This window comes from Nomascus leucogenys, chromosome 12 (assembly GCF_006542625.1).
Source record: "Nomascus leucogenys isolate Asia chromosome 12, Asia_NLE_v1, whole genome shotgun sequence".
In the NCBI taxonomy this organism is placed as follows: Eukaryota; Metazoa; Chordata; class Mammalia; order Primates; family Hylobatidae; genus Nomascus; species Nomascus leucogenys.
Genome location: NC_044392.1, coordinates 105,267,620 through 105,293,764, shown reverse-complemented (window position 1 = coordinate 105,293,764; position 26,145 = coordinate 105,267,620). Strand labels below are relative to the sequence as shown.

Sequence of the window (26,145 nt, the reverse complement as noted above, 5' to 3'; positions counted from 1 at the left end):
GCTCTGTTTCTTGAGTCGGAAACTTTGTTCTGGCACACAGTGCTTGAAGACCAATTTGAACATTTTAACGCTTGCTTTTAAATGTTAGAGTAAATCCATAGCAGCTTTTATTCTAAAACCAAATTGGCCCTACTTACTAAAGCACAACCATGTTGAGGATGCCACCCAATGTCCCCTGTATTACAAGCTCTCTCCATTTTGGCTGATGGGTTAACTATTCTTAGCCCTGTGAGACCCAGGAACTGTTTACTGCTTTCCAATCATTCTTTCCTTGGCTTTGTTATATACTATTCATTTCCTTTACCCCATGCTAATTAATACTCAACGAAAACCTCTAGGGAGGACTACTCTGCAGGTCTCTGGAGCTCTTTTTCTTTGCAGCTCCTTGAGTCATTCTGAACTCAGTCATCTTTGGTTTCTTAATTGCAGTGAGACCACTGGGCTTTATTTTGGTTCCTCTGCTGGCAACTGCCTTCAGGCAGTAATCTGGGGCAATCACAAGGCTCATCACCTGTTTTCCCTCTTGGGGATCACAGCCCTGCATTACCTGTAGTCCAATGTTTGAAAAAAGTTGTTTCATGTATTTTATCTCATTTCCTAGTTGCGTAAGATAGAAAAGACAATTTGGAAGTCCACTAATATACATGAAGGTAGGCTTTGGTAGAAAAATTGTGAGTTTTTATAATGAGCAAAAGTCGAACAATACTTTCACTTATCTTATAAATTCTGTTTCCTCACTACACATTCTGAGAGGTTTTCAGAAGACATAAAAACAACTAACATGTATGTTTCTCCCAGTTCTGAGAAAACAAAGCATTCTTAATAAAAGTTAATTCTGAGTAAATACATAAGTCTGAGTTTCTGTACTTACTGTATTTAGAACTGTTAAATTTATTTTGGTGAAACGATTCTCTTTCAGTTTAATTTAATATTAAAACTAGCTATCCTTCATTTCTTTCCCAGAAATTCTTCAACAATAACACCACACACACACACACGCATGCACGCACACACATTCTCTCTCTCTCACTTTCAAAATAAAAGGGTGGTATATCTCTTGGTGGTACAGATTACCAGGATATAAAATTCCATAACCATCTTTAATTTCACCAAAAACGAGGTAAAAAATATTACCACTGATAGGGTAGAAAATATATTGTGAGATACAAGAAAAGAAACTTGATAGCAAAAGAGTTTTAATCAGTAGAGATCTTAAACTCAATACAAGGCAAGAGGAAAGGACGTAAAAATTGAACATGGGCTTGCTAAATTCAAGATTTAAATATATTGCCTTTCTTTCACTACAGTCACAACTCAGTTAGGTAGATATTTTAACTCACATTGTATAGATGAGAAGATTCAGAGTTTAAGTTTCCCAATGACAGAAAGGTAAGTCAGTGGGAAATTCTATGTACGTTCCATTACTAAATGCCACATGACTGTTTGGATAACGTGAGAAGAGTGGGTCATTATATACCAATTAGAAGATATTAGGGATGGTGGAGGCAGTAATTTCTGGGATAAGAACTATAATTTACAGAATAACCAGACATCATTTGATCTGGTGAAACCTGTGCATTCCCACAATTAGACTTTTTCACACTTTCTCTCTTTAAATGTACAACACCTTCCCCATCCCCTCTTTACTTGTAGCAGTTGATTTTGCTTCTTATATCCCGAGAAAGCAACTACCACCAAACCTACCAGTCAACTCATCTATATTTGAACTTAAAGATCTTTATGTTAGAATGGAATCTATCCATGTTCCAGCTTAGGCGAAGCCCTTCTGAAGATATCCATTCCTTCCTTCCTCATCAAATTTTCCCTCTTGACTAGATTAAAAAATTTCAACCAGTAGGCATAATCAGAACCTTTGTCTCATAATGAAAAGATAGTTAATAAGACTCATCAATTGTTCGTAGTTTTGTTTTGGTTCATGTCTGTCCAAAGCAACAGAAAGGACCACATTTTTGCTAAGATCTCTTCTAGTGCTATAATCCTAGGCGATTCTAGTAAAAGCTAATATTTATAGAGTGCTTATTCTATGCAAGACACTGTGCTAACACTTTATATGCATTATCCTACTTAATCCTCGCAATCCTAAAGAGAGGTACTATTATCATCTTCATTTTATAGATAACAAAACTGGGGCTTAGAGAAGTTAAGTAACTTGTCTGAGTTTACTAGCTAGTTAATAGCATAGTAGGATTCAAACCTGACTGGCAGAGTTTATGTTATTAAAGCATTGTACCATGTATTTTGTAATCTCAATTGCATGTACATTAATGCAAATGAGTTTCCTGCCTTTATTATTTATATATTTGTCAATAATACAAAAGCAAAATTATATTGTTACAAAATTCCAAATAATTTTAATCTCAATTTGCAACATAATCCACATTTTACATATCTATATGTATAAACAATAAAAGTTTTAGTATACAAATGCCTTAGAAAGAATTCAATTTGGTCCAATAATTTTATAGCCAGGATAAAGTCATATTTATAATTTATAATTTTCTGTCCAGGTTTTTAATAAAAATCAGTAATGTTAAATGGAATACTATCATTTTATAGAGAAACAGTATGAAATTACATTGAGAAATGAGAATAGTCATTAAACATTAAGATTTTATTATAACCCAGGCATTATATATTTCTTTACACTTAAGGAATAGATATGAAACAATCTTGGAGTAAAAAATAGAAGGCAACTTGCTTCAAGTTTGCACCAAGACAATCAAGCAGACCTGAAGAACCTTGTTTTAAGATGAGAGTCATTTATGCTTGGCAGGCATTTTCTTCCCATGAAAAAATAAAGTCAATGTGCCATTATCTTGACACTTATAAAAATGTTTATAAAAAGCATTTAGGCCATTGATTCTCACAGTTGGCTGAATATTGGAATCACCTAGATTAAAAAAAAATACTAATCCCTATACAACATCCCCAAAATTCAGATTTAATTAGTATAAGTTAGGCCCTGGGCATATAGGCTGTTTTAAATCTCCTCGGGTGAGTCTAATGTGCACCAGTTTGAAAACCACTAGCTTAGAGACCTGTTCCATCATCATAGAAGTCACTCTTTAGCTGAATGATTTTATATGCCCTGATTTCAGTGGGTAGTGTTATTATTTTAAGCATCTGATAGGTGTATCTCCCTTGATTAAAAAATAAATACCTTATGGAAGAGATTATATGTTTTATTTATCATTGCCTCCGCATATCTGGAACAATGAAAGGCACATAGCAGTTGCTAAATAAATATCTTTTGAATGAATATATGATTGCCTTATACTTCTTTTATATCCCCATCTTCTAATAGATTATGAAAACTAGAATTCAAAATATATATATTGAACAAATGAATGACTGAGGCAGTTGGGGATAATATTTAAGGCAAAACCAAATCTGATAAAATATACACATATTTTAAAAAAAACATACATATATATAAATAGATCAAAAGTGGAAAAAGAATATATAAAAGAGTGCAACATTTGGCAGCTGAGAATTATTTCATTGAGTTTTCAAATATTCTTCACATTCTTATACTTAGAAACAAAGAAGTAACCCCAACAACTAATTCATTAGCTAATATCTCAGAACTTGCACTTTTGCAGATAAATTTTCTTTTAAAAACAGAATTATAGTTTAATCCCTAACACAGCTCAGTTTTCAAAATTCAAGTAAATAAAATTTTAGCACACATCATGATAGCCTTACTGGATAGCTGTGTTAAAAACAAAAAGTATTTGGTATCACCTATTGTTATGTGCTCTCAATTGAGATCTAGTTAGTTTCCTAAGAGTCTCACATTGATAAACAACTATTTTGGCACTACCTTACATAATGTGTTTATTTAGAAATACCTTATTAATGACAGACTTCCTTTTGAGTAGCTACATTCTCAGATATGGCTTCATTTATCCAAGTTCCACAAGTATCACATCATTTTTAATTCAGTTAGTATCTTAGACTACGGAACTTTGGTTTTCTTAAAATCAGCATTGGTTGCTTGATTGTAGGTTTGTCACCAAAAAGTGCTGCTTCACTCTCCGTGGTTGGAAATCTTTTCTGATATATCAAAGGATATTCCTTCTGAAACTTAAAAATGAGGTGAGAAATTATAAGGTATTTAACATTATTTCCCAAGCTGAAGCAGTGCTCAACATTTTATAAGAATTCAGTGTCTTTCTCAAAGAAGTATTATAGAGATTAGTATCCTTTCATTTTATCCTTGCCTTTTCCTCTCTCTTCTCATGTGAATACTATAAGGTCTCTTAGATCTCATTAACATTAACATTTTAGGATTCTTTCTCTTCTGATGTTAATTCTCTCCCTAAATTCCGGATCTTCTTTCCCACTGGTAAAACCTATGAAGGGCATAGGCATCTAGTATTCATATGTCTTTCAGTGTTTCAGACTTAGAATTAGACATGCCAAAATCATGTGGCATGATTCGGAGCTAAAAATTCTAAAACATAGTGATAAGTCACTCAAAGATACATATCCATACCTTATAATTGCTTTCCCAGGCTAATCCAAGCTATGATTATACAAAATACTAGTGAAAAAGGAGAGTATATATTATTATTGTTGGTATTATTTTAAAATTCAGGATAAAGAGCAAATTCAGGTAGGTACTGACATGTTTTAGGTTAATGCACATATACAAGTCATCATAATATATAGTCTATATACCTCAAACTGAAAATGTAAAATATTAAAATAAGAAAGTAGATTCTAAATGTTATTAACAACCAGGAACAGCACATTACAAAATATTTACATGATTGAGAACTTGCTCATTCTCTTACCTGTTTTAGTTTTTTTCTTTTCTCCTTTAGAGGTAAACTCCTGTTTTTAATAATATTTTCTAAAAGTTCTGCAATTGCAGCTTGAGAGGTAGAAACTTTTTGCTCATCAAACTCTTGAGCACTAATCTGCTTACAGTATGAGTAAGTTGGCAAAGGAGCAAATAGTCCATCTCCAGGATTTTCAATCTGTAGTGAACAAAATGATGTAACTCTGTTAATTCTGGTCATGTTCTTATATGATAAAGTATTCTTTTGATGGGATCTAGCACCTATTGATTTACCACCAATCAAACATTCAGCACATTAAAAAAAACATGTATTATGCAGTAGAGGTGTGTAAGTCAGTAGGTTCTAAACCCCAGCTCCATAATCTACTTGTTTTGTAGCATTCAACAATGCATTTAACTTTTCTTGGTCTGTTTCTTCATCATTAAAATGGAAATTACATAACAAAATATATAGAAAGGGCTCAGCACACAATAAGCATTAAAGACAGGTATTATAATTATTGCCATTAACTATGGGTTTTATTCTTTTAACTATAAAATAACAATGTAAGTGTTATCCTAATTCATTTTAAGGCTTTAATGTTCTGACAGTGCAGGTAGTAGATGATCAGCATATTTACTGAAATGAAATATTTTTAGTTTTCATGTTTTTTTTTTTTTTTTTTTTTGAGGCCTAGGGACATAGGCAGAGCTTCTAACATCTTCTGATAAGAGAGAAATTCTAGGAGATAGTTATAATTATAAGCCAGGGCAATATTAGAATGGTATGTATGGAAAAACATAAACGTGTTGGGCAGCCAAAGACAGAATACAGTAGATGTCTGTATGGGACATAAACGTGTTGGGCAGGCAATGATGGAATACAGTAGATGGCTGTTACTTTGGCTGCTCAGTATTCCTTCTCTCCTTCTTCTAATAGTTCCTTCCCATTTTACCCCCTCTACCTTCACCTTTTGTGAAGAATAAATTCTCCTTTAATTTGTGTAGAACCAATCAGAGTAAGGCCCTATCTCCATCCTACTCACTCTTAACAACCTAAACGATGCATATTTAACCTCAACTAGGCTAAGAGTCTATATCCAGAGCTTTTAAAATTGGAGATGGAGGAATGGCTCTTTTTCCTTCGAATTGCAAATGTAAGGCTCTAACTCATGAATTTCAACTAGCCACATGCCTCATGATGTGAAGGAGCCATTGTCAAACACAGGATCAACACAGAAACAAGAGATGGAGGGATGGAAAGAGTCACATGGCTATTGGAGTCCCAGGAGCCATTGTCAAACGCAGGATCAACACAGAAATAAGAGATGGAGGGATGGAAAGAGTCATATAGCTATTTGAGTCCCAGATTCTGTCTACACTCCTGACTTTCAGAGGTTGTTTATGGGAGCTGATAAAGTCTCCCTTTTTGATTAAGCTACTTTGAGATGAGTTTGCCACTTGCAACGGATTATTGCAGAGAATTTTAAGACTCACAATACTTACATGTCCCTTTTTTAAGTAGTCAAGATGTTTTTCCACTGCAGTCTGTAAGTAAGAGGGTACTTGAAGAATTTCCTGATGATGATCCATTAAGAAAGAAACTAATCTTCCAGCAAGAAGCTCATCAAGATCCACTTCTTCAGCACAGCATAACACACATCGAGAAAAGGTATGTATCATCTAGAAAAACATTAAAATATGTGAACTTAAAAAGGTAAGGTTGCATACAAACTGGAATATCAGTAATTTCCAGGTAGCATTATGTGAAGTATTGGGATAAAGTGATAAGCAGCCCTCAGTTTAAAAATGAGAACAATGATTTATACAGTTAGAAATGTAAGAATTTGATTATACTTAAATCCTTTTTGAAGTTTTTCCATGGCTGAGCATGGTGGCTCATGCTTGTAATCTAAGCACTTTGGGAGGCTGAGGTGAGAGGCTCACTCGAGGCAAGGAATTCGAAGCCAGCCTAGGCAACATAGTGAAACCCTATACCTACAAAGAAATAAAAAACTAGCCAGGCATGATGGTGCATGCCTACGGTTCCAGCTACTTGGGAGAGTGAGGCAGAAGGATTTCTTCAGCCCAGGAATTCCAGGGTGCAATAAGCTGTGATCACACCACTGTACCCCAGCCTGGGTAACAGAGTGTGATCCTGTGTAACCAGAAAAAAAAAAATTGTATATCCTTAATGTAATTCCCAAGAATTATAAAAGGCTTTGGTTTTTCTACAATTTTGTCACAATTTTATCAGTAAACACCATAGGTTCTATTAATACCACATATATATGTTGTTTAAGCTTAAAGATTGTCAGAGAACAATAACTAATTACATTAAATGAAACCCACAAAAAAACACAAACCAGGAGAATGTGTAACATATAGAACACTTCTATTCATAAGTGGTTGCAAAGCTGATGCCATTTAGCTTTTGAAATGCTGGAAAATGGTTTTTAAAAATGCTTATTCTGTCATTCTTTAGACAGCAATTTAAAACACACATTTTTCAATTCCATCTTATGGGATCTTCAAATCCTGGGATAAAATTGATTACTCTCACTTATTACTCTCGTTACTCTCACTTGTATCTATGCAACCGTCTAACTGCAACACACACACACACACCTCATTCTAAAATACTTAGAAATCAGAATTCTGTTTTAAATATTTCACACATAGTAGATGATCAGAATATTTATAGAATTGATAGATTTTTAGTTTTATTCCTACACATCAGTCAGGGTTTCCTGTCTCCTTCCATGGCTCAGACCTCAGCTTTTTGCTCTTTCTCCACATTCTTAGCCTTGTAGAGCTCATCCACTCTCATAGCTTCAAGTACTATGCCTATGTAAATGACCAAAACAATTTGCATTCCCCCCATCTTTCTTCACCTGGCTCATATTTCCAACATTCTGTTGGATAAATTTCAATTTCTCTTGGAGGTCCTATGACTTCAAATCCTAAAAGTGCAAAACCAAAATTATCACCTTCCCAGTCATGTCTCTGAAAACATCTTCCTCTATAAACTTCCTATGCTTTTTAATAGTGCTATAATTACTCAAGAATAATTCTTCTTCTTTATATTAGGTCTGTCATGTTAAAGAACTATCTTTAATAATGAGTGGAAGAAAGCGTAACTCCAGATTCCTTGCTATAAGAACCTCTTGTAAATTCAAGTTGCATTTTGAGGAAGTGGTGACTTAAAAAAAAAGAGAGAGATTAAAGATATTATTTCAAGAGTTCATTTCCAACCAATTATCTGCATATAAATGCCCTTGTCCTCATTTTCACAAGGAGCCTAAGGCTGTTTGGCAATAGTGCTTCCCAACTTCTTGTCCACAATGACCTACTTTTCCATTACTATGTTCTCTGAAACACTGACTTACTGTATTAAGTTCCATTAGTTCTCTGCGTCCACAGTTATAGTCTCAAGCTTTCAACAGTACCTACATTTCCTCTTCCTTATCCACCAAACAATTGGCACAAGGCAACATAACGTGGTCTGACTGGTCAATCACTCTGAAGTGATTCAGGATGAATGAGCAGGCAAAGTCCTTAGTCAAGATTAACACCAGCATGTGAAAGTATAACAGAGTGTGCACAAAAGATTAATACACCAACATTTTGCTGCTAAGAAAGGCTAAAGAGCCTTTCCAACCTAAGAATCTAGCACTTTAAGACTAAGACATCACTTGAGTAGTACTTTTACGTAGTTTGGTTTTTTATTTTGGTTTATGAATCAGACTTATTCTTTCCATAAGAAATCAACTTACCAATGATCTCGTACCCATTGCATCATGAAGTTTGGGCATATCAACATTTTGACTCATTCGGGAAATCATACGCATTAAAAGTTGAAGCTTTCTACGATTTGGTGGGGGAAGTAACAAACAACATAACTGTAAAGCATCGATGGCAACCCTCTCTAAATGAGGTTGCAGCAAACCTAGAATACAAAAATACCCCCCCACAAAATAATCAATGACACTAGTTGCTTTCATACTACCAGTATATACAACTATATAAAGAAGGTAAAATAATATCTTAGTATTTCATTTCTTTTAACTATTTCTAGAAATTACATTCCTCTAAAACATGGTAAGATTCTCATTATTTTCTTTACAACTTATTTCTAAGTATTAAAATTCTTCACTTATTACAAATAAAGTGACTCAGAATAAATGAAATTGCAAAAAAGAAAATAAGTGCTTTAGGTAAATAGAATAAATCTTGGTTATGTCACAGACAAAAGTCTTTTATAATAATTCCTCTTGGAGGAAAAATAATTAAGCAACATCAAGGAAGAAAAGCCAGGTAAGCAAAACACAGAGTTAGTAAACACTAAAAGTTAATATTGCATGCATTGAAAGCAACAGCCTTACTTTGTGTGCCAGTCAACACAGAAGAAGCTGGAAGTAAAGAATTTTCTGAAAGTTCTATTGTACTTTTGCAGAGTCTTTTATTGATTGTGGCACTAGACTCTCCGAGTTCACTTTCCATAGCTGTTTGCACACTTGTGCTGCCTTGTCCAACATTTGGTTTCATGATAATTTCAGCCACTGGTGTATTGATATAACTATTCCTTCTTATACTACTTCTTAAAAGCAAACTCTGAGACCTACAAAGCTGTTTTGACTTGCATTTCCCATTACACAACTCCTCTTGGTCTTCAACAGTCAAAGTAGAGGTTCTTTTAAAACCAGCACTGAATGGCTTTTGAATATTTTCCTCTGAATGAAGATTCAACAGGAATTCCTGTTTGGGCTTAGACTCTAAAAACAGTTTATTATTTTGTCCTTCTATGTTCGGAAAAGATTGATGAAAGACACTGGATGCCTCTTTACTTGAATTCCCTGACACATCTACAATTCCTTCCAAAGAACAGCATCTTGGTTTGCTGTTAGAGGATAGATCATGCATACTACTTAACCCTATTAAATTATGACAACTTCCTCCCATTATGTCATGAGCACTCACTCTTCTGTTTCTTAAATTAACTAGCTGCATTTTCTTAGCACGTCTTTCTTGAAATCCTGGATTGCTTATCTGTAGTCTCTCAGTAGAATCTGATTCTTCTTTGTTTTTTTCTCTATGAAGCAGACTGAGAAGAAGGCACTCAGTTGATTTGAAGGAATTCAAATTGTTTACGTGAAGGAATTTTGAAGACTGTGGATCATCTTGGATTTTATGTATCCCACTGGATCTATCTGAAACTGTGATGTAGCCACAAACAACTACCAGGAAATGAAACAAAAATTAAGATGCAACTGTTTGACAGTGGACAAAAATAAAACAAAAACAATAGTAAAGTTAAAAAATAAAGCATTACTATAGTATATATTGTTAGTATAGTATACACAGTAGTTGCTTAATTCAGAAGCCACTTAAATAGGACACATGCAACATTCGGTTACAAACGTGCAAGACAGATGAGTGGTTTTCCCACTTGTAATATAACTTTAAAAAATTATTTCAACAGCCTAATTAAATGGATTGAGCCAGAATATGTTTAAAAAATCTGTTCTCAGTCTGTAAGTACTAGAAACCTCATAAATATAAGATAATTGTGGTATAATAAAATACATATATTTGATCTTTGTCCTTGGTACCTGGTATGGAGCTCCTCAAAACCCTTGAAGTTTCCTGAGTGATAGAAGTTTTTGGTTACTCATAACAAGCCTATTTCAGCATATCTGAGTTCATGCTAAGGTAACTGAGGGCTGGCCATGGTTCGAATTTTCATCACCAACTACAACCTTGTGGGAGGAGAAAGGGGCTAGAGATGGAGTTCAATTGACAACAGTGGCCAACGACTTGGTCAGTCATGCCTTGGTAATTAAACTTCAATTAAAACTCTAAAACATGCAGGCTGAGGGAGTTTCTAGGTTGGTGAACACATGGATGTGCTGGGATCATGGCATGACTAGAAAGGGTAGAGAAACTCTGTGCCACCAACACCCACATACCTTGTTCTGTGTAACTCTTCCATTTGGCTATTCTTGAGATCTAGCTTTTATAATAAACTAATAGTCATAGGTAAAGTGCTTTTCTGAGTTCTGTGAATCATTGTAGTGAATTATCGAATCTGGTAGGGGGTTGAGGGAAGTCCCAAATTGGTAGTTGGCTGGGCGGAAGTATGAGTAACCTGGGGATCTTATTTCACTGAATTTTAAAGTAATTTGTAGGCTGCCATCTTCATATTTACCTATGGTTTTAGATCTTCTAAATTATAAGAAATTTGAAAACTTTAACAAAATGAACTAAAATCAGTAAAATCCATACATACCCAAAATGTTCACAAATAATTCGTAATATTCAAAAGTAAGTAGAGGTTCAGGGAGATCTAGAAAATAATCTGCGATTGTTCTGAATACATCTCGTTCAAATCCAACATAAGTTGGATTATTCATATCATTGCCTCTTGGCCCTAAGAAGTAGAAGGCAAGAGAAAAAGGTAAAGTATATTTTAATTTAAATACAATTTTTAAATATAAAAAGTATAAAATCTGTATTTCATGAAGGAGCTAGGTTTAACAACAAATTCTGCTACAGTTCAAAAATTTAAAGGGTATATCTCATTCTTCCTCATTATCTTTCCACTAGAAGCAGTCAATTGCTAGTATTTTGTTTTATTTTAACATTGGTATACCTGCAAAATCACACATAAAGCAAAATTTTAATATCATTTTAAAAGCATTAGGGAAGCTTAGTTTAATAAGATTTTATTGTAATTCATTTTGTAAGGAAAGAATATTTGGACAACACAAATAATTCCTTCAAATTGTCTTTTTGTAAATTTACATTTTCATGAATATATTTTGTCTGACATGAAGCATAACCTTAATGAATTTAAATATCTTTACATTGTTGTTTCTTAAGCTTGACACAACTATTGAAATAATCATACCTACTCATTTGTGTTTTCCTCAAAAATAAGATTTGATCTCATTTCATAGATAAGAAAACTGAGGCTGAGAGTACCTTGCCCAAGATGAAAAAGACTGTTAGCAAAGTTTGAATTAGAAGTTAGAGCAGTGTAAAATAAGAGCAAGGCCCAGGACTTTTAAAGCTCCAACAACATTTAAAGTGTGGTTCATGGATTATATCACAGAATCATCCAATGTGCCTATTAAAAATACAAACTCCTCTACAGAGATCATAATCCATGAAGGCAGGGCCAGAAATTTACTGACCTAGAAATGTTTGCTTCTGGTTCACTAATTGAGTGTTTTCCAAACACTAACCTGAGAACCTTCACTATAATAATCTTCTGGAGGTATATATATATATATATATATATATATATATATATATTTTTTTTTTTTTTTTTTTTTTTTAAGATTCCTGACCTACAGAATCTCTGGAGAGTCTCTTTAGTGGTATGCTAAATACCTAGATGACTGGTATGCATCTAGGTTTTAGAGCCATTATACTATCTTTCAAGTTAAAATGTTCCTCTTCCCAAGTCCAAATAATATTTCTTCTCTGTTTCCAAACTTTTGTATGGACACACAAATATGAGCACACACTGAAAAAGAATTAAAACAATTCACACACACACTCTTAACAACAGAGCAAAACAGATATTTTTCTAAGGACATAAGAAATAGTATGTGGAATAAAAGATTTGATAATCATTAGAAAGTTCTCTAAGACAGAAAATACATGTTTACAGGAATTAAAAATATTAAAAATATAGAATTTATAGAGAATCTAGGTTTGAGTTCTAGCTCCTTTGCACTAAAAGAAGATACTCCAAGCTTTGGTTTTCTCTGTTGGAAAAATTGGGATGGTATACTGATTACTAATTCCTACATCTCACAGAATTACTCTGGGGGATGGAATAACAAGTAAAGTAAGTCTTAACTCTGCCTCTGGCTAAATACATTGTTGCTAATTTGGAATCCAGTAAGTTATATAATTTGTATCATTTAGGTATTACATAGACTGAAAAGAGAAGGAAGACACAATCCCTAAAGACCAGATGTCAGAGAAATCCCTGTCAGTATGCCTATCTGAATTCTTAACCATGAGCAAAGGAATGAAAGAGAAGAATAGCTAACTATACTTGGAAAGTAGAGAGACAAATTCAAGTCTTAAGTTCATAATAAAGATTTTTATCTTAATTTGATAAATAAAATGTTTCTCTAAATGTATTTACTTTATTGCTATTTATTCAATGTCATTTTATCATATTGACACCCAGTGGACAACAAAGGAATATAAAGTTACCCTGAACATTAATAAAACCCTGTTAGCATTTTAGAAAATGCTAATTTTGTATGAACTAGAAAATTATACTTGTAACTAAAACTACTAAAACATAATTTAGCTTTTGATGATTTAGCTTATATCTTTGTATATTTAAAAAATTAACTTTGAAAGCAATTAGGATTTTGTACTCATACTAGGGTTTTATGTTACAAAAATCAATTATCACTGATCACTATGAAAAAGCTCGATCAATTAAATGCTAAAAAAATTTCTGGATTACTGACTGATAAAGTTTGGATCTGTCCTCACCCAAATCTCATGCCAAATTGGTAATCCCCAGTGTTGGAGGTGGGGCCTGGTGGGAGATGACTGAATCATGGGGATGTATTTCCCCTTTGGTGCTGTTCTTGTGATACTGAGTGAGTTATCACAAGATCTGGTTGTTTAAAAGCGTGTACCACCTCTGCACACAACCTTCCTCCTGCTCCAGCCATGTAAGACATGCCTGCTTCCCCTCTGCCTTCTGCCATGACTGTAAGTTGTAAGTTTCCTGAGGCCTCCTCAGCCATGTTTCCTAAACAACCTGTGGAACCATGAGCCAATTAAACCTCTTTGCTTTATAAATTACCCAGTCTCAAGTACTTCTTTATAGCAGCACGAGAACAAACTAATACAATGACAGATGATCTTTTTTTTTATAACATAAAGTCACATTAATATATCTAGTATTCTATGCTTCTACACTATAGAAATCCCAAGGAGTTCAAGCCATTTGAACTCTGAGCCTCACTGAGGCACTTAAAAAATCCTCTGAGATCCTCTAGGCTATGACTTTATAATATTTATGAACTAAACCATAAATAATATGCTTGAATTAAAAAATCACCACCTTTCTTAACAGAAAAAGTTAAGGGCTCCAAAATGTAATAAATTCCACTAGACTTTCATTTATATATCAAGAGAAATGATATACTTTAATTTTATCAGGACTTTATTAAATTTCCTTGGTTCTTGTTAAATACTATCAATATCTCACACACACACACACACACACACACACACACACACACACACACACACATATATTTAACTTACAATTTGCTAGGCACTTCATGGCAGATAATACCCAGTGAGGGAGGTCATCTACACAGAAAAAAATTACTAAGTAAACCATACACTTTTTATGATAGTATATTTCAACATATCACGCTTACATGCAATTATATATATATACACATACACATACATGTTACACTTGTATATGTGTGTATTACCAGGATTAAAAAGTATTATATGTTTAATAAGACAGGATCAAATCAGTATTTTAAAATAGAAAAAGTCTGAAGCAATTACAGAGATTCTGAGTTTGATTCATATTACATATAACAATTAAATACTGCCAAATTGAGGATTATTTTGAGGGAGTGTTTAGATATAAACTCCACATTCATTTTTATCTACTACCACTATCTTTTCTTCATCCCTGTTTCTATTCTGCCTATTGCTATGTTATTTGAATATTACTGATTTGGGTGAGACCTATGATTGAAATGAACTGTATCTCATTATTATGCTGCTTTTATAGTGAAGTTTGCTAAAAATCTTTCAAGTGACACTAAATAAAGTATGTTCCATAGAAATCTAGCTTTTTTTTTTTTTTTTTTTTTGAGACGGAGTCTCGCTCTGTCGCCCAGGCTGGAGTGCAGTGGCGCGATCTCGGCTCACTGCAAGCTCCGCCTCCCGGGTTCACGCCATTCTCCTGCCTCAGCCTCTTTTAGTAGCTGGGACTACAGGCGCCCGCCACCGCACCCGGCTAATTTTTTGTATTTTTAGTAGAGACGGGGTTGCACCGTGGTCTCGATCTCCTGACCTCGTGATCCGCCCGCCTCGGCCTCCCAAAGTGCTGGGATTACAGGCGTGAGCCACTGCGCCCGGCCATAGCATTTGTTTTACACAGGGTTACAAAGAATAGAAATATTAAATTAGGGAATATATTGTTAACCATATTGTTTTAGGTAATGGAAGAAGGGACTGGTCTACAGCCACATGCATATGCCACATAGCAAACTCATCAGTTTTAACATTTACCTTTTGCTCCTACAATTAAAAACTCAAAGTTCTTGCCCATAAAAAGAAAACCAAAGTAATATATGTCAGTTAATTCCACAGCCAGAAACTTACCATAAAACATTAGCTACAATTTTGAGAGATTTATGAATACCTTTCCCACAATCTAAGTTTTCTAATACATCTATCTTGCTTGAATTATTTCCCTGATTTTTGGATCTAAATCTGAAATCAATCAACTATATAAATATATAAAACCAAAAAGCCAGTCCCTTTAGAATCCTCATCTTGAAAGTCTGAGCTTATTTTGTTGTGTTATTACAGTTTTGTATATATGTTCGACTTCTGTTAATTTGTACATAACTACTCATGTAAGCCTCATGAGAGTATGGACCATTTCTATCTTACTTATTAATCTTTAGCACAATGTCTGACACGTTGGAGGCCCTCAACAAAAATGTGCTTAATCAAAACTTTTCTTATATTTGTATACCTTTTGGATGCTTAACTTTGTCATTTTTTAAATACCATGCATGAATCTATCTTAGCAGATAAAATATTTCTTATACTAGCATGAATAATACTCACTTAAAAAATATTCCATTGTTATTACTACAGAACTTATGATAGCCCCTCTGATGCTCCATGAAAGTATTCTATTTTCAACATTTGGGTCTCTCTTTACACTACTATAGCTGCAACCTTGTTGGCAAGTTTTTAAAAGTCCCAATTATTTTATTAATACCAACCTGATTTGTTTTGTAGTATAACTACTCCATGTTTACTTGTATTGGCCATGTTGTACATTATATATTGGGGAATTACTTGTTTTGGATTTATGACTTCTTCTAGGGACGGCACACCTAAAATGGTTTGCAGGCTAAATAGAAGAAAGAATATTAACTTTTTTTCTTCATAAATAGGATAGATTATACATATGAATGAATGACTAGTAAACAAAGCCATCGGAATATTTTATTTTTCTTAACCAAATTTCTAAGACTTATATTTAGTATCCCCTTTCAAATATATTTATCTCAATAATCTTAAAAGGATTCCAATATATATCCCAAACTATGGCCACAATGTTGATTCAAAGAAAAGGTGAATCATACCAAAACATTCAGTTTCTACTCTACTAGAGCTATAACGAGTATTTATTTAAAGACACATATACAGGTTGCATTCTAAGCTTTGAGAATTAATCTGTTCTGATTCATTTGCATATTTTGATGAAAATGTCAAATTAATAATCAGAACACTTCAGAAACTTCTTTAAAGCTTAATTTTATCTTACTAGATCAGAATAATGTATCTCCAAACTTCTTCAACATCTTCCTGGCTTAGTTCTTTATTATCAATTGCATTTTCTTGATCTTCATTGATTATTTCATGCTTTATTTTCTCACCATTTTCCTGAAAAAAGGATTATTTTGGTTTAATCTGTTATGCTCAAATTTTTTAAATATTGAAAGCAACAATAATTCTATTACTATCAGTCCATTGTGGAGTTATAAAGTGTCTCCCGAATAAATAATGTAAATGGTAATGGAGTTTTTAATTTTGCAGTTGTCCCTACCACCCTCAAATCAATTTAAACCAAAACACACTTAAATTATATAACTGTTATTTTCAATTATGTCTCACTACCATTTTTATTACTCTTTCTATGGGTTACAAACAATTTTATATATACATTTTTAGAATGTAATGTAGGTTAGGAGGTTTCAGTTCTGGCTTTAAATATTAATCATTTACTTTTAATGATTCTATTACTGAGTACATCATAATTATATTTAAACTAGTAATTAGTAAAATGATGTGTTACCTGAGATAAATGTAATCCATGCCTTTTAGGAGCTCTACGAGATAAGTTTCGTAATTTAAAAATACTATCTTTATCTTTGGAAAAGTTCTCTATGTTGTTTTTTCTCAATTCTGGATGCCTTCGTGGTAGAGTTTTAAGTGGCGAAGTTGCAGGAAATCTGGTTTAAAAACAATAAGCAATTAAATAATGTGAGATTAGAAACAAATTTTTAGAGCCTATTTACTTTAAAATTCACATAAAGAGCTTGATTTATTAATACTACCAAGTAATAAAGATTCTAGATGAATAAATTTCCCATTAAACCTTTAAAAAAGAGGTTCCTTTTTTCTTTAGTATATTGTGTATATTTTAACTTTATTTCTGGATAATCTAGGGTTATCGTTAGGGTCAGTTCTGGTAGAGGGGTATTGCTCACACACAAAATGGCTCTAGAATGCTACATTTTCTAAATTTCTTTGATGAGTTACCTAGTTTGTACATTCCCTCTTTTGTTTGTATTTGTCCTAATTTCTGGAACTTAATTTCTGTTGCTTCTTTTGATTGTAATGTTTTGGCCTCCTTTTATTTTAATATAAAATACTTCAAAGATATAATAAAACAATACCCATGTATGTAACTGGCAACCTATGCAATTGTTGACATTTTGCCAGACTTCTCCTTTAATTTTTTTAAACTTTTAAGTTCAGGGGTACATGTGCAGGTTTCTTATATAGGTAAACTTGTGGAGGTTTGTTGTGCAGATTATTTCATCACCCAAGTATTAAGTCTAGTACCCATTAGTCATTTTTCCTGAACCTTTCCCTCCTCACACCTTCCACTGTCCAATAGGCCCCAGTGTCTATTGTTCCCCTCTATGTGTCCATGTGTTCTCATCGGTTAGCTCCCACTTGTAAGTGAGAGCATGTGGTATTTAGTTTTCTGTTCCTTAGCTAGTTTGCCTCCACCTCCATCTATGTTCCTGCAAAGTACGTGATCTCATTCTTTTTTATGGCTGCATAGTGTTCCATGGTGTATATATGTACACATTTTCTTTATCCAGTATACCACTGAGGGACATTCAGGTTGATTCTTTGTCTTTGCTATTGTGAATAGTGCTGCAGTGAACATACGTGTGCATGTGTCTTCATGTCAGAATGATTTATATTCCTTAGGGTATATACCTAGTAATGGGATTGTTAGGTTAAATGGTAATTCTGGTTTTAGGATTTTAATGAATCACTGAACTGTTGTCCACAACTCATACGGAACCAAAAAAAGAGCCCAAATAGCCAAGGCTATCCTAAGCAAAAAGAACAAAGCTGGAGGCATCAGGCTACCAGACTTCAAACTATACTACAGGCCTGCAGTAACCAAAACAAAATGGTACTGGTATAAAAACCAACAAATAGACTAATGAAACAGAATAGAGAGCCCGGAAATAAGGCCATGCACCTACAACCATCCGATCTTTATCAAAGCTGACAAAAACAAGCAATGGGGGAAATGATTTCCTATTTAACAAATAGTGCTGGGATAACTGGTTAGTTACATGCAGAAGATTGAAATGGGACCCCTTCCTTACACCATATACAAAAATTAACTCAAGATGGATTAAAGAGTTAAGTGTAAAACCCAAAACTATAAAAAACCTGGAAGACAACCTAGGCAATATCATTCTGGACATTAGAACGGGCAAAGATTTCATGATGAAGATGCCAAAAGCAATTGCAACAAAAGCAAAAATTGACAAATGGGATGTAGTTAAATGAAAGAGCTACACAGCAAAAGCAAACTATCAATGGAGTCAACAAACAACCTATGGAATGGGAGAAAATTTTTGCAAACTATGAATCTGACAAAGGTCTAGTATCCAGCATTTACAAGGAACTTAAACAAATTTAAAAGCAACTCCATTAAAAAAGGGGCAAAGGACATGAACTGACACTTTTCAAAAGAAGACATATTATGTGGCCAACAAGCATATGAAAAAAGTTCAATATTACTGATTATTGGAGAAATGTAAATCAAAACCATAATGAGATACCATCTCACACCAGTCAAAGTGGCTACTATTAAAAAATAAAAAAAAAAAAGGTGCTGGCAAGGTTGCAGAGAAAGTGGAATGTTTATATACTGTTGGTGGGAGTGTAATTAACTCCTTTTTTTAAAAAAATGAAATTCTTTGCTCATTCCTATCTCCCTCTTCCTAAGGGAGAGTAAAATATAAACTTGCAGTTTCATAAAATAAACCTATAGTTGTATTTCTTTTCCATGCTTTTATACTTTTAATAAATGTATATAAACAATATGTGGTTTGGTGTTTTTTCACTTTATCGTATCTTTTACCATATATCAATTTTTTTTTCTTCTCCGAGTGTCACTCTCACCCAGGATGGAGTGCAGTAGTGTGATCATGGCTGACTACAGTCTCAACCTTCCGGGCTCGGCCTCCCAAGTAGATGAGACCACAGGCACATGCCACCATGCCTGGCTAATTAATTTTTCTTTTTTTTGTAGAGACAGGGTCTCCCTATGTTATCCAGACTGGTCTCGAACTCCTGGGTTCAAGTGATCCTCCTGCCTTGGCCTCCAAAAGTGCTGGGATTGCAGGTGTGAGCCACTCTGCCTGGCCCCATACATCAAATTTATTCAAAAAGTTTGTAGTGACCTCAAAAGTTTGAAGACCTCAGAAGTTTGACCTTGGTCTTCAAAATTCTCTTAAGACTTCTACCAAATGAATTTTAGAATCTGCTTATCAAGTTCCACAAAGAAACTATATTGAAGTTTTGAATGAAAATGCACTCAATTTCTATTTCATTTTGGGAGGAATTGACTTGTATATACATGTACTATGTATTTTCATTCATGAACAGCGTATCTTTCTCCATTTATTCAATACAATTTAATACTTTTCTCCAATAAGGTCTTACACATTTTTGGTAAAGTTTATTGTTACGTACTTTATAGTTTTGTTACCATCGTAAAAGACTAGGAGAGGCCGGGTGCGGTGGCTCATGCCTGTAATCCCAGCACTTTGGAAGGTCAAGGTGGGTGGATCCCTTGAGCTCAGGAGTTTGAGACCAGCCTGGGCAACATAGTGAAACCCCACGTCCACAAAAAATACAAAAATTAGCTGGGTGTGGTGGTGTGCGCCTGTAGTCCCCACTACTTGGGAGGCTGAGGTGGGAGGATAGCTTGAGCCCAGGAGGCAGAAAAGACTAGGGGCAGGGAGACTAGTTGAGGATTTATGCAGAAATCCAGGTAAAACAAAAGCGAAACAAATAAAGAGAAATCCACGTAAGAATTATAGCCTAACAAAAAGAAGATTCATCTTGGAGAGAGATGTGTACAGATCAGAGAACTACTTAGGCAGCACAATAGACTAAATCATATTTAAAGGAGAAGAAAGGGAAAGAATCAAGGTAACTATAAGGAAGGCAATGCCATTTATTCAGATAGGAAACCTAAGAAGACAAAATTTAGGTTAGAGAGTGATAGTCATATTTCTATATGGTATATTTGAAGCACCTTTCCAGGAGGCAGTTGAAAAAAATGGGCCAAAGGCTCAGGAAAGATATTTCAGGAGAGGCCTGAAAGTCTTAAGAAAAGTAGGTGAAGACATGGCATGAGATTGCCTAGGGAGAAGGTGAAGTAAGGACAAGGGGAGAAACTTGACGATGGGAGAGTTAAAGGATGAGCAGCAGTAAAGGAGCCCACAAAGATAACTGAGGACTAGTTAAGAGAGGAGAGATTTGTAGAGTGCTATACAAAATGGATTATTCATATGATTGTTATTATCGTTTACTTGTATGAAATAAATCATTTTTGGTACATAGGAAACAATAAATTCTTAGACATTTCATTTGAAAAGTACCTAATGTTGTAGAAAGAAAAAAGCATGGACATTGCATTCCACAGGCCTAGTTTAATGGCTATATAACAGAGAACCGTAGGTCATAAGAGAAAAAGCAATTACGCTGACCTGTGGGAGTCAGAAAAGCTCCACAGAAGAGGCTATAAAGGAGGTGAGATTAAAAGAAATGTGTAAGTTTACTAGCCTGAAAACTGTGTACAGTGTCTCAGTGCAAAAACATTTCAGGTGGACAGAACAAAATTTGTTGAAGCATGGTCTCAGTTTCCCCATCTGTTAAAAGGGGTTAATACCTACCCTGCTTGGCTACTATAGCAATTAAATAAGAACACATATGTAAACCATCAAACAGAGTTTCTGTTATATCTTAACTGCTTAATATTCTCTTTAACCTGTGGTATATTTCTTCTGTTATCATTGTTATTTTTTGAGACAGAGTCTTGCTCTGTCGCCCAAGCTGGAGTGCAGTGGCGCAATCTCAGCTCACTGCAACCTCCACCTCCCAGGCTCAAGCAGTTCTCACGCCTCAGTCTCAGGTGTGTGCTACTACACCCAACTCATTTTTTGTATTTTTAGTAGAGATGGGGTTTCACCATGTTAGCCAGGCTGGTCTCAAACTCCTAGCCTCAAGTTGATCCGCCCACCTCAGCCTCCCAAAGTGCTGGGATTACAGGCATGAGCCGCCTCACCTGGTCCTATTATTTGTTATGTAAGATTTGCCATTATCCTATTACATGTATTCTTAAATTAAATTATATGTTTGAAGGGAAGGATCTGTGAACTTATAATCTAGAAACTGTGCAACTAAAGGTCAGTAATATGTCCTTAAAATGTTATAAAGCGTTCAGAATATGCGGAAGTGATAATACCTCACTACTTCCCTTCCAATTCCCTACTTAATTTTATATGCTATCTAACACTTAAAAACTTTAAATTTTGTAGCAATTAACTTTCACATTACAATTTTTCTAAATGATTTCAGTTGAACTAACAGCATTAATAGTTTTCCAAAGAAATATAACTCCTTTGAAGAAGCTGCTGTTATAGTAAAAGTATAATATAAGCAGAGGTAAAACTTTACAGTAATTCAGCTTTACAGTTACATATCTGTTCATTACCTGAAGAGCTGGTTGTTATCATCAACATTTTCTGATCCCCACCTCCCTTTGATATCTTCAATTACATGATTCTTAAGAAATTTCCTCAGCAGTTGGATAGTCTGTTGCCTTGTAACTTCAGGACCAAAATTGCTATTATTTCTTAATAGGTCATAAAGCCAATCCACTGCTTCTCCTGCTGTGAAACAATTGCCATATTTTTTAAAGTGTTGTCTGTGTTTTCTTAGAGGCATTCCTGCTCGAAAAGATGTGGTAACTTCATTCCACTGTAAAAGAAGGAAAATATTTTTAAAAAATTGAAGAAAAATCAAATCTCATATTGACTTGAAGTACATTAGGTAAAGACAATTCTGTAATTCACATCTGATTACATCATAAAAAGTCTCAAAGAATCATTCATCTTATTTGTGCTATATAAAATTTTATATCTGGCTGGGCGCAGTGGCTCATGCCTGTAATCCCAGCACTTCGGGAGGCCGAGGTGGGTGGATCACCGGAGGTCGGGAGTTTGAGACCAGCCTGACAAATATGCAGAAACTCCGTCTCTACTAAAAATACAAAATTAGCCGGGCATGGTGGCGCATGCCTATAATCCCAGCTACTCGGGAGGCTGAGGCAGGAGAATCGCTTGAACCAGGGAGGCAGAGGTTGCGGTGAACTGAGATTGCACCATTGCACTCCAGCCTTGGCAACAAGAGCAAAACTCAGTCTCAAAAAAAAAAAATTATATCTTACTGTGCTTTCTTTTTATTAATTCTAGTGCTGTAGTAACATTTTTATGTAATAGCTTTTTTATTAGAAGCACTTCATTGGCTGATCTTATTTAAGATCCTGAACTTATTTAAGAAACCTAAAAATAAGGAAGAACTACAATCAATAGAGAAAACATTTATCCCTGTTTTTTTACCTCAATTAACATTAATGTTGGTAGCACTGTGCTTCACATTCGTTATTTCACTTTGATTACCCCAATTGTATGAATAGGTGCTGTTAATTTCTCATTTCTCACATAAGGAAAACAGAGAGATTAATAAAATGACCAAGGTCACACAGCTAAGGGATGAACCTAGGCATTCAAACCCAGGTGTGATTGGCTCTGGAACCTGTACTCTCAACTACTGTGCTGGCCAAACAAAACTTATGGCAGGCAATAGTTTTACTGGTGAAATATCTTTAACATGAAAAATGGCTTATGTATTTACTATAGCATCTCTTTTGTGAAGATTCCTGTAGTGAACATAGAACAGATGGGATAAATTAAGTAAGCTGTAAAGTCCATCCACTGCATGTTTAGTAACCCTGTGACATGTACATTTTGCAAAGATATTGATATTTTCTAAACTGTCCTCAAATCAGCCAAACTTCTATATTTATGACAGCTCTAAAGGTGGAGCATGGAGGTGATGGTGGTATAGAATAAACACATCACTTTTTAATAGAAAAATCCTACGTTAGTGGTCAAATCTAATTTGCAACCCATTATGCCACTAGTAACTATGTTACTGCTTTTCTAACCTATGTGGCCCCGATACCAAATTTAAGGGCTGAAAACTGGATGATTATATTGTTTTCTTTCCACACTTTCCCACTTTATATATTTATTTACCCAAGAAACTGATACTGAGCTGCTCACTCTGTACTGGCCTGAGGACACAGTACTAAAAATGGCAGAAAGGGTCTCGGTACTAAGGGAGAGCACAGAATGGCTTTCCTGAGATGCAGTATAGGGTAGTGGTTTTAAGAACAGGCTCTGGAGTTAAGAGTAGTAGGGCTGGTTTCCCAGCTCTAGCTCTACCAATATTGTTTATGACTTCTGGGGCCTGTCTTCAATCTCTATGCCTCAATGTCCTTAACCACAAAACAGGGACAAAAGGACCTAACCAGTGAGCTTATTGTAATGATAAAATGATGTAATATATGTGAAGTACTAGTAAGCATTTGGTGCATGTTTTCTTTTTCAGCGTGCTTCTACTACTTTCATCTAACGGGTTTCAAATAATGTGGCAGGACTACCTGATTGAGGTTCCTTCCTGTCCTAAATTCTATCCTTCATATTGATAAATATAGCCAATAACTTACCAAGTAGCAGAATCCATGTAAGATCGCCATACCAGGAAGATCTGAATTCTAGCTCTGCCACTTGCTGTTGATGTGACTTTAGAAGGCATTTAACGTCTGTCAGCCTCAGTGTGCACACTGGTAAAGTAGGGCTAATAATACGTGCTCGCCTGAAGGGCATTCCTAAGAGGAAAATGCTTGTTGTTCTGCAGATCACAACACACTTTCAAAAACAGCATCCTCCTGGGAAACCCCTTAAGGCTAGCATGTATTCGTAACCTTTACCAATGTGGAAACAGGCTGGCAGAAGGTAGGGGACTCACCTAACGTCGATAACCAGCACCACAGTATCCTATAGAACCGAAGACCCAACTGCACAAAACGCGTTAGGAGTGCTGCACGTGCAAATTCAGGGACCACCAGCAGTGGTTACTGACGGGAACTCGGAAATACCGTTTTGAGACAGGCAGCTGTTATCCTAGTGCTATTCGGCCGCTACATCCTGCGTTAAATTCCATGGGTTCAATAAACAAAATTGCTACATTCGGGCTTGCCCCCCACCTAAGCCTACAAAGCTTTGGGCCTCATTCCCAATGGTTCCCTCATTCTGAGGCGGGCAGAAAATCAGGCGAGGTGAGCGGCCAAATCGGAATCTTTTCAGGCGCCCCCAGGGGACGCCGGCCACGCCAGGCACAGGAGTCGCTCCTCACAGCGAGTCTGGAGCGGCCTACGCGCGGCGCTTCCTCTCCGACCCGAGGCCCAGACCCTCAGCACAGAGGGAGCGGTGAGTCCGGCCAGGGTCGCATCCCCATTACTCCTCCTCGCCAGCCTTTTCCCTGAACCCAGGGATCCCGGGACTCATCCCTCCGACCAAGGTAAAAAACTGCGAACGGTGGTGACTGCCGTCAGCCCGCTGACCGGTCCCGTCTTTCCGAGCTGTCTTACCAGCCTGGTGGCCCGATAAGGCCCGGGAGGCACGCCCCGACTCTCCATAGGTCCGTCAGCGCCGGGCGGCGTCCATGGCGGCGAAGGCGACACTCAGGCCCAGCGGCCGGGGCAGTGGCGAGTCTCGGCACAACCGTTGGCCCCGCCGCCGATTTGAATAGCATCGAGGGCTGCGCGGATTGGCCGCGCCGCGGGTCACATGACGCCACAGCCAGCCTCGGGAAGGAGTCGGCGGGGGCCCGGGAGGCTCGGCTGCGTCCTGGGGCTCCGGTAGCTGGCGCGGGCGGGGGTGGGCTGGGCTGGCCTGGGACCGCCTCGGTGGGACAGGCTCGGGTTTCCCTGGCGCTGCTTCTCCCTCCTGCCTTCTGCGGCGAGGCGGAGTCACGGAGTCCTGTTTTCGTGCTCAGAGAGGATGAGCTGTTTAGTTGAGTCCAGCCTGTGATTTAAGGAAATTTGAAATTTGAAAAGACAAGAAAACACGGTTTTTCTGCCTGGCCCTACAGGATCTTCAGCAGTTAGCTTAGAAGGCAAAGCAGCTTGGTAGATATATGTCTCAGTTTCTCTCTCTGCTGTCTCTCCTCTCTCTCAGCAGGGGCCATGATTCTCTGAAGTGCTAAAATGTAGGTTCAGAACCCCTTAATTGTGCAGTAAAATGGATCACTCAGAATCCCCCAATTGGGTAATAAAATGGATTATAGGTAGACTTTCTTAAGTACATACAATGTGGGGCTTGGGAAAGGTTGTATACAACTTGTCAAATTGCTTCCCTTAAACTCTACCACTGTATAAGAATCTTGGTTATGTTTGGATCATGATTATACACTTAAAATTTCACTGGGATCTTAGAAAATAAATCTTCAACAGAAGTCAACTTTCAAATGACAAAAACTACATTCTGGGAGTTGAAGAGACTTACTCAGTCTTAGGTCTCCTTGGCAAAGCACAGACTTGACGCTTTTAATAAATACCCTGTCACCAGTCTGAAACTACTTGATGCTAAGAATCCCTTAGTACAGTAGGAGATTGCTTGAGTGATTTGAAGCTGTGGAAGAATTCACTTGGAAATTAAATAGCAGTTTAAGAGGATAGGATGCAGTAAAAAGAAGAGATAAAGGAAAATGTTCAGGGAGTGGTAGTGTAGGTCTGTGGAGTTTTCCTTAATTTGGGTTATTTAGGCAGAAACACATCTCTTTTTTACCAGGACCAGTGGGTAGGAATTTTCAAAACACACTTGGTAAACAGGAACAATCTACTC

General features: G+C 36.0%; 1 protein-coding gene across 2 annotated transcripts; it reads right to left on the bottom strand.

The window, feature by feature from the left end:
- Positions 1-1,179: 1,179 nt before the first annotated feature.
- DEPDC1 (DEP domain containing 1) lies at positions 1,180-25,021 on the bottom strand. 2 transcript variants are annotated; one of them, XM_003260180.4, is made up of 12 exons: positions 24,891-25,021; positions 21,888-22,153; positions 16,920-17,076; positions 16,389-16,507; positions 15,841-15,971; positions 14,120-14,167; positions 11,097-11,237; positions 9,193-10,044; positions 8,584-8,756; positions 6,314-6,490; positions 4,821-5,006; positions 1,180-4,107 (listed from the first exon to the last, which is right to left on the bottom strand). In XM_003260180.4, exons 1-12 carry the CDS (start codon positions 24,936-24,938, stop codon positions 3,967-3,969), a joined length of 2,439 nt encoding a protein of 812 aa, XP_003260228.1. In that variant the 5' UTR covers positions 24,939-25,021; the 3' UTR covers positions 1,180-3,966. The 2 variants fall into 2 exon arrangements, with proteins under 2 accessions (XP_003260228.1, XP_003260229.1); XM_003260181.4 differs by lacking the exon at positions 9,193-10,044.
- Between the last annotated feature and the right edge of the window lie 1,124 nt (positions 25,022-26,145).

Bases quoted from the DNA above. Each gene is read 5' to 3' on its own strand.
- DEPDC1 (XM_003260180.4), bottom strand. From the start codon at position 24,938: ATGGAGAGTCGGGGCGTGCCTCCCGGGCCTTATCGGGCCACCAGGCTG. The intron at 16,508-16,919 runs GTAACACATCAT...TCCTTTTTTCAG, and splicing joins ATGGATTACATTTATCTCAG to GAAAATGGTGAGAAAATAAA. The intron at 8,757-9,192 runs GTAAGGCTGTTG...TTTGTATTCTAG, and splicing joins TGTGTTGACTGGCACACAAA to GTTTGCTGCAACCTCATTTA.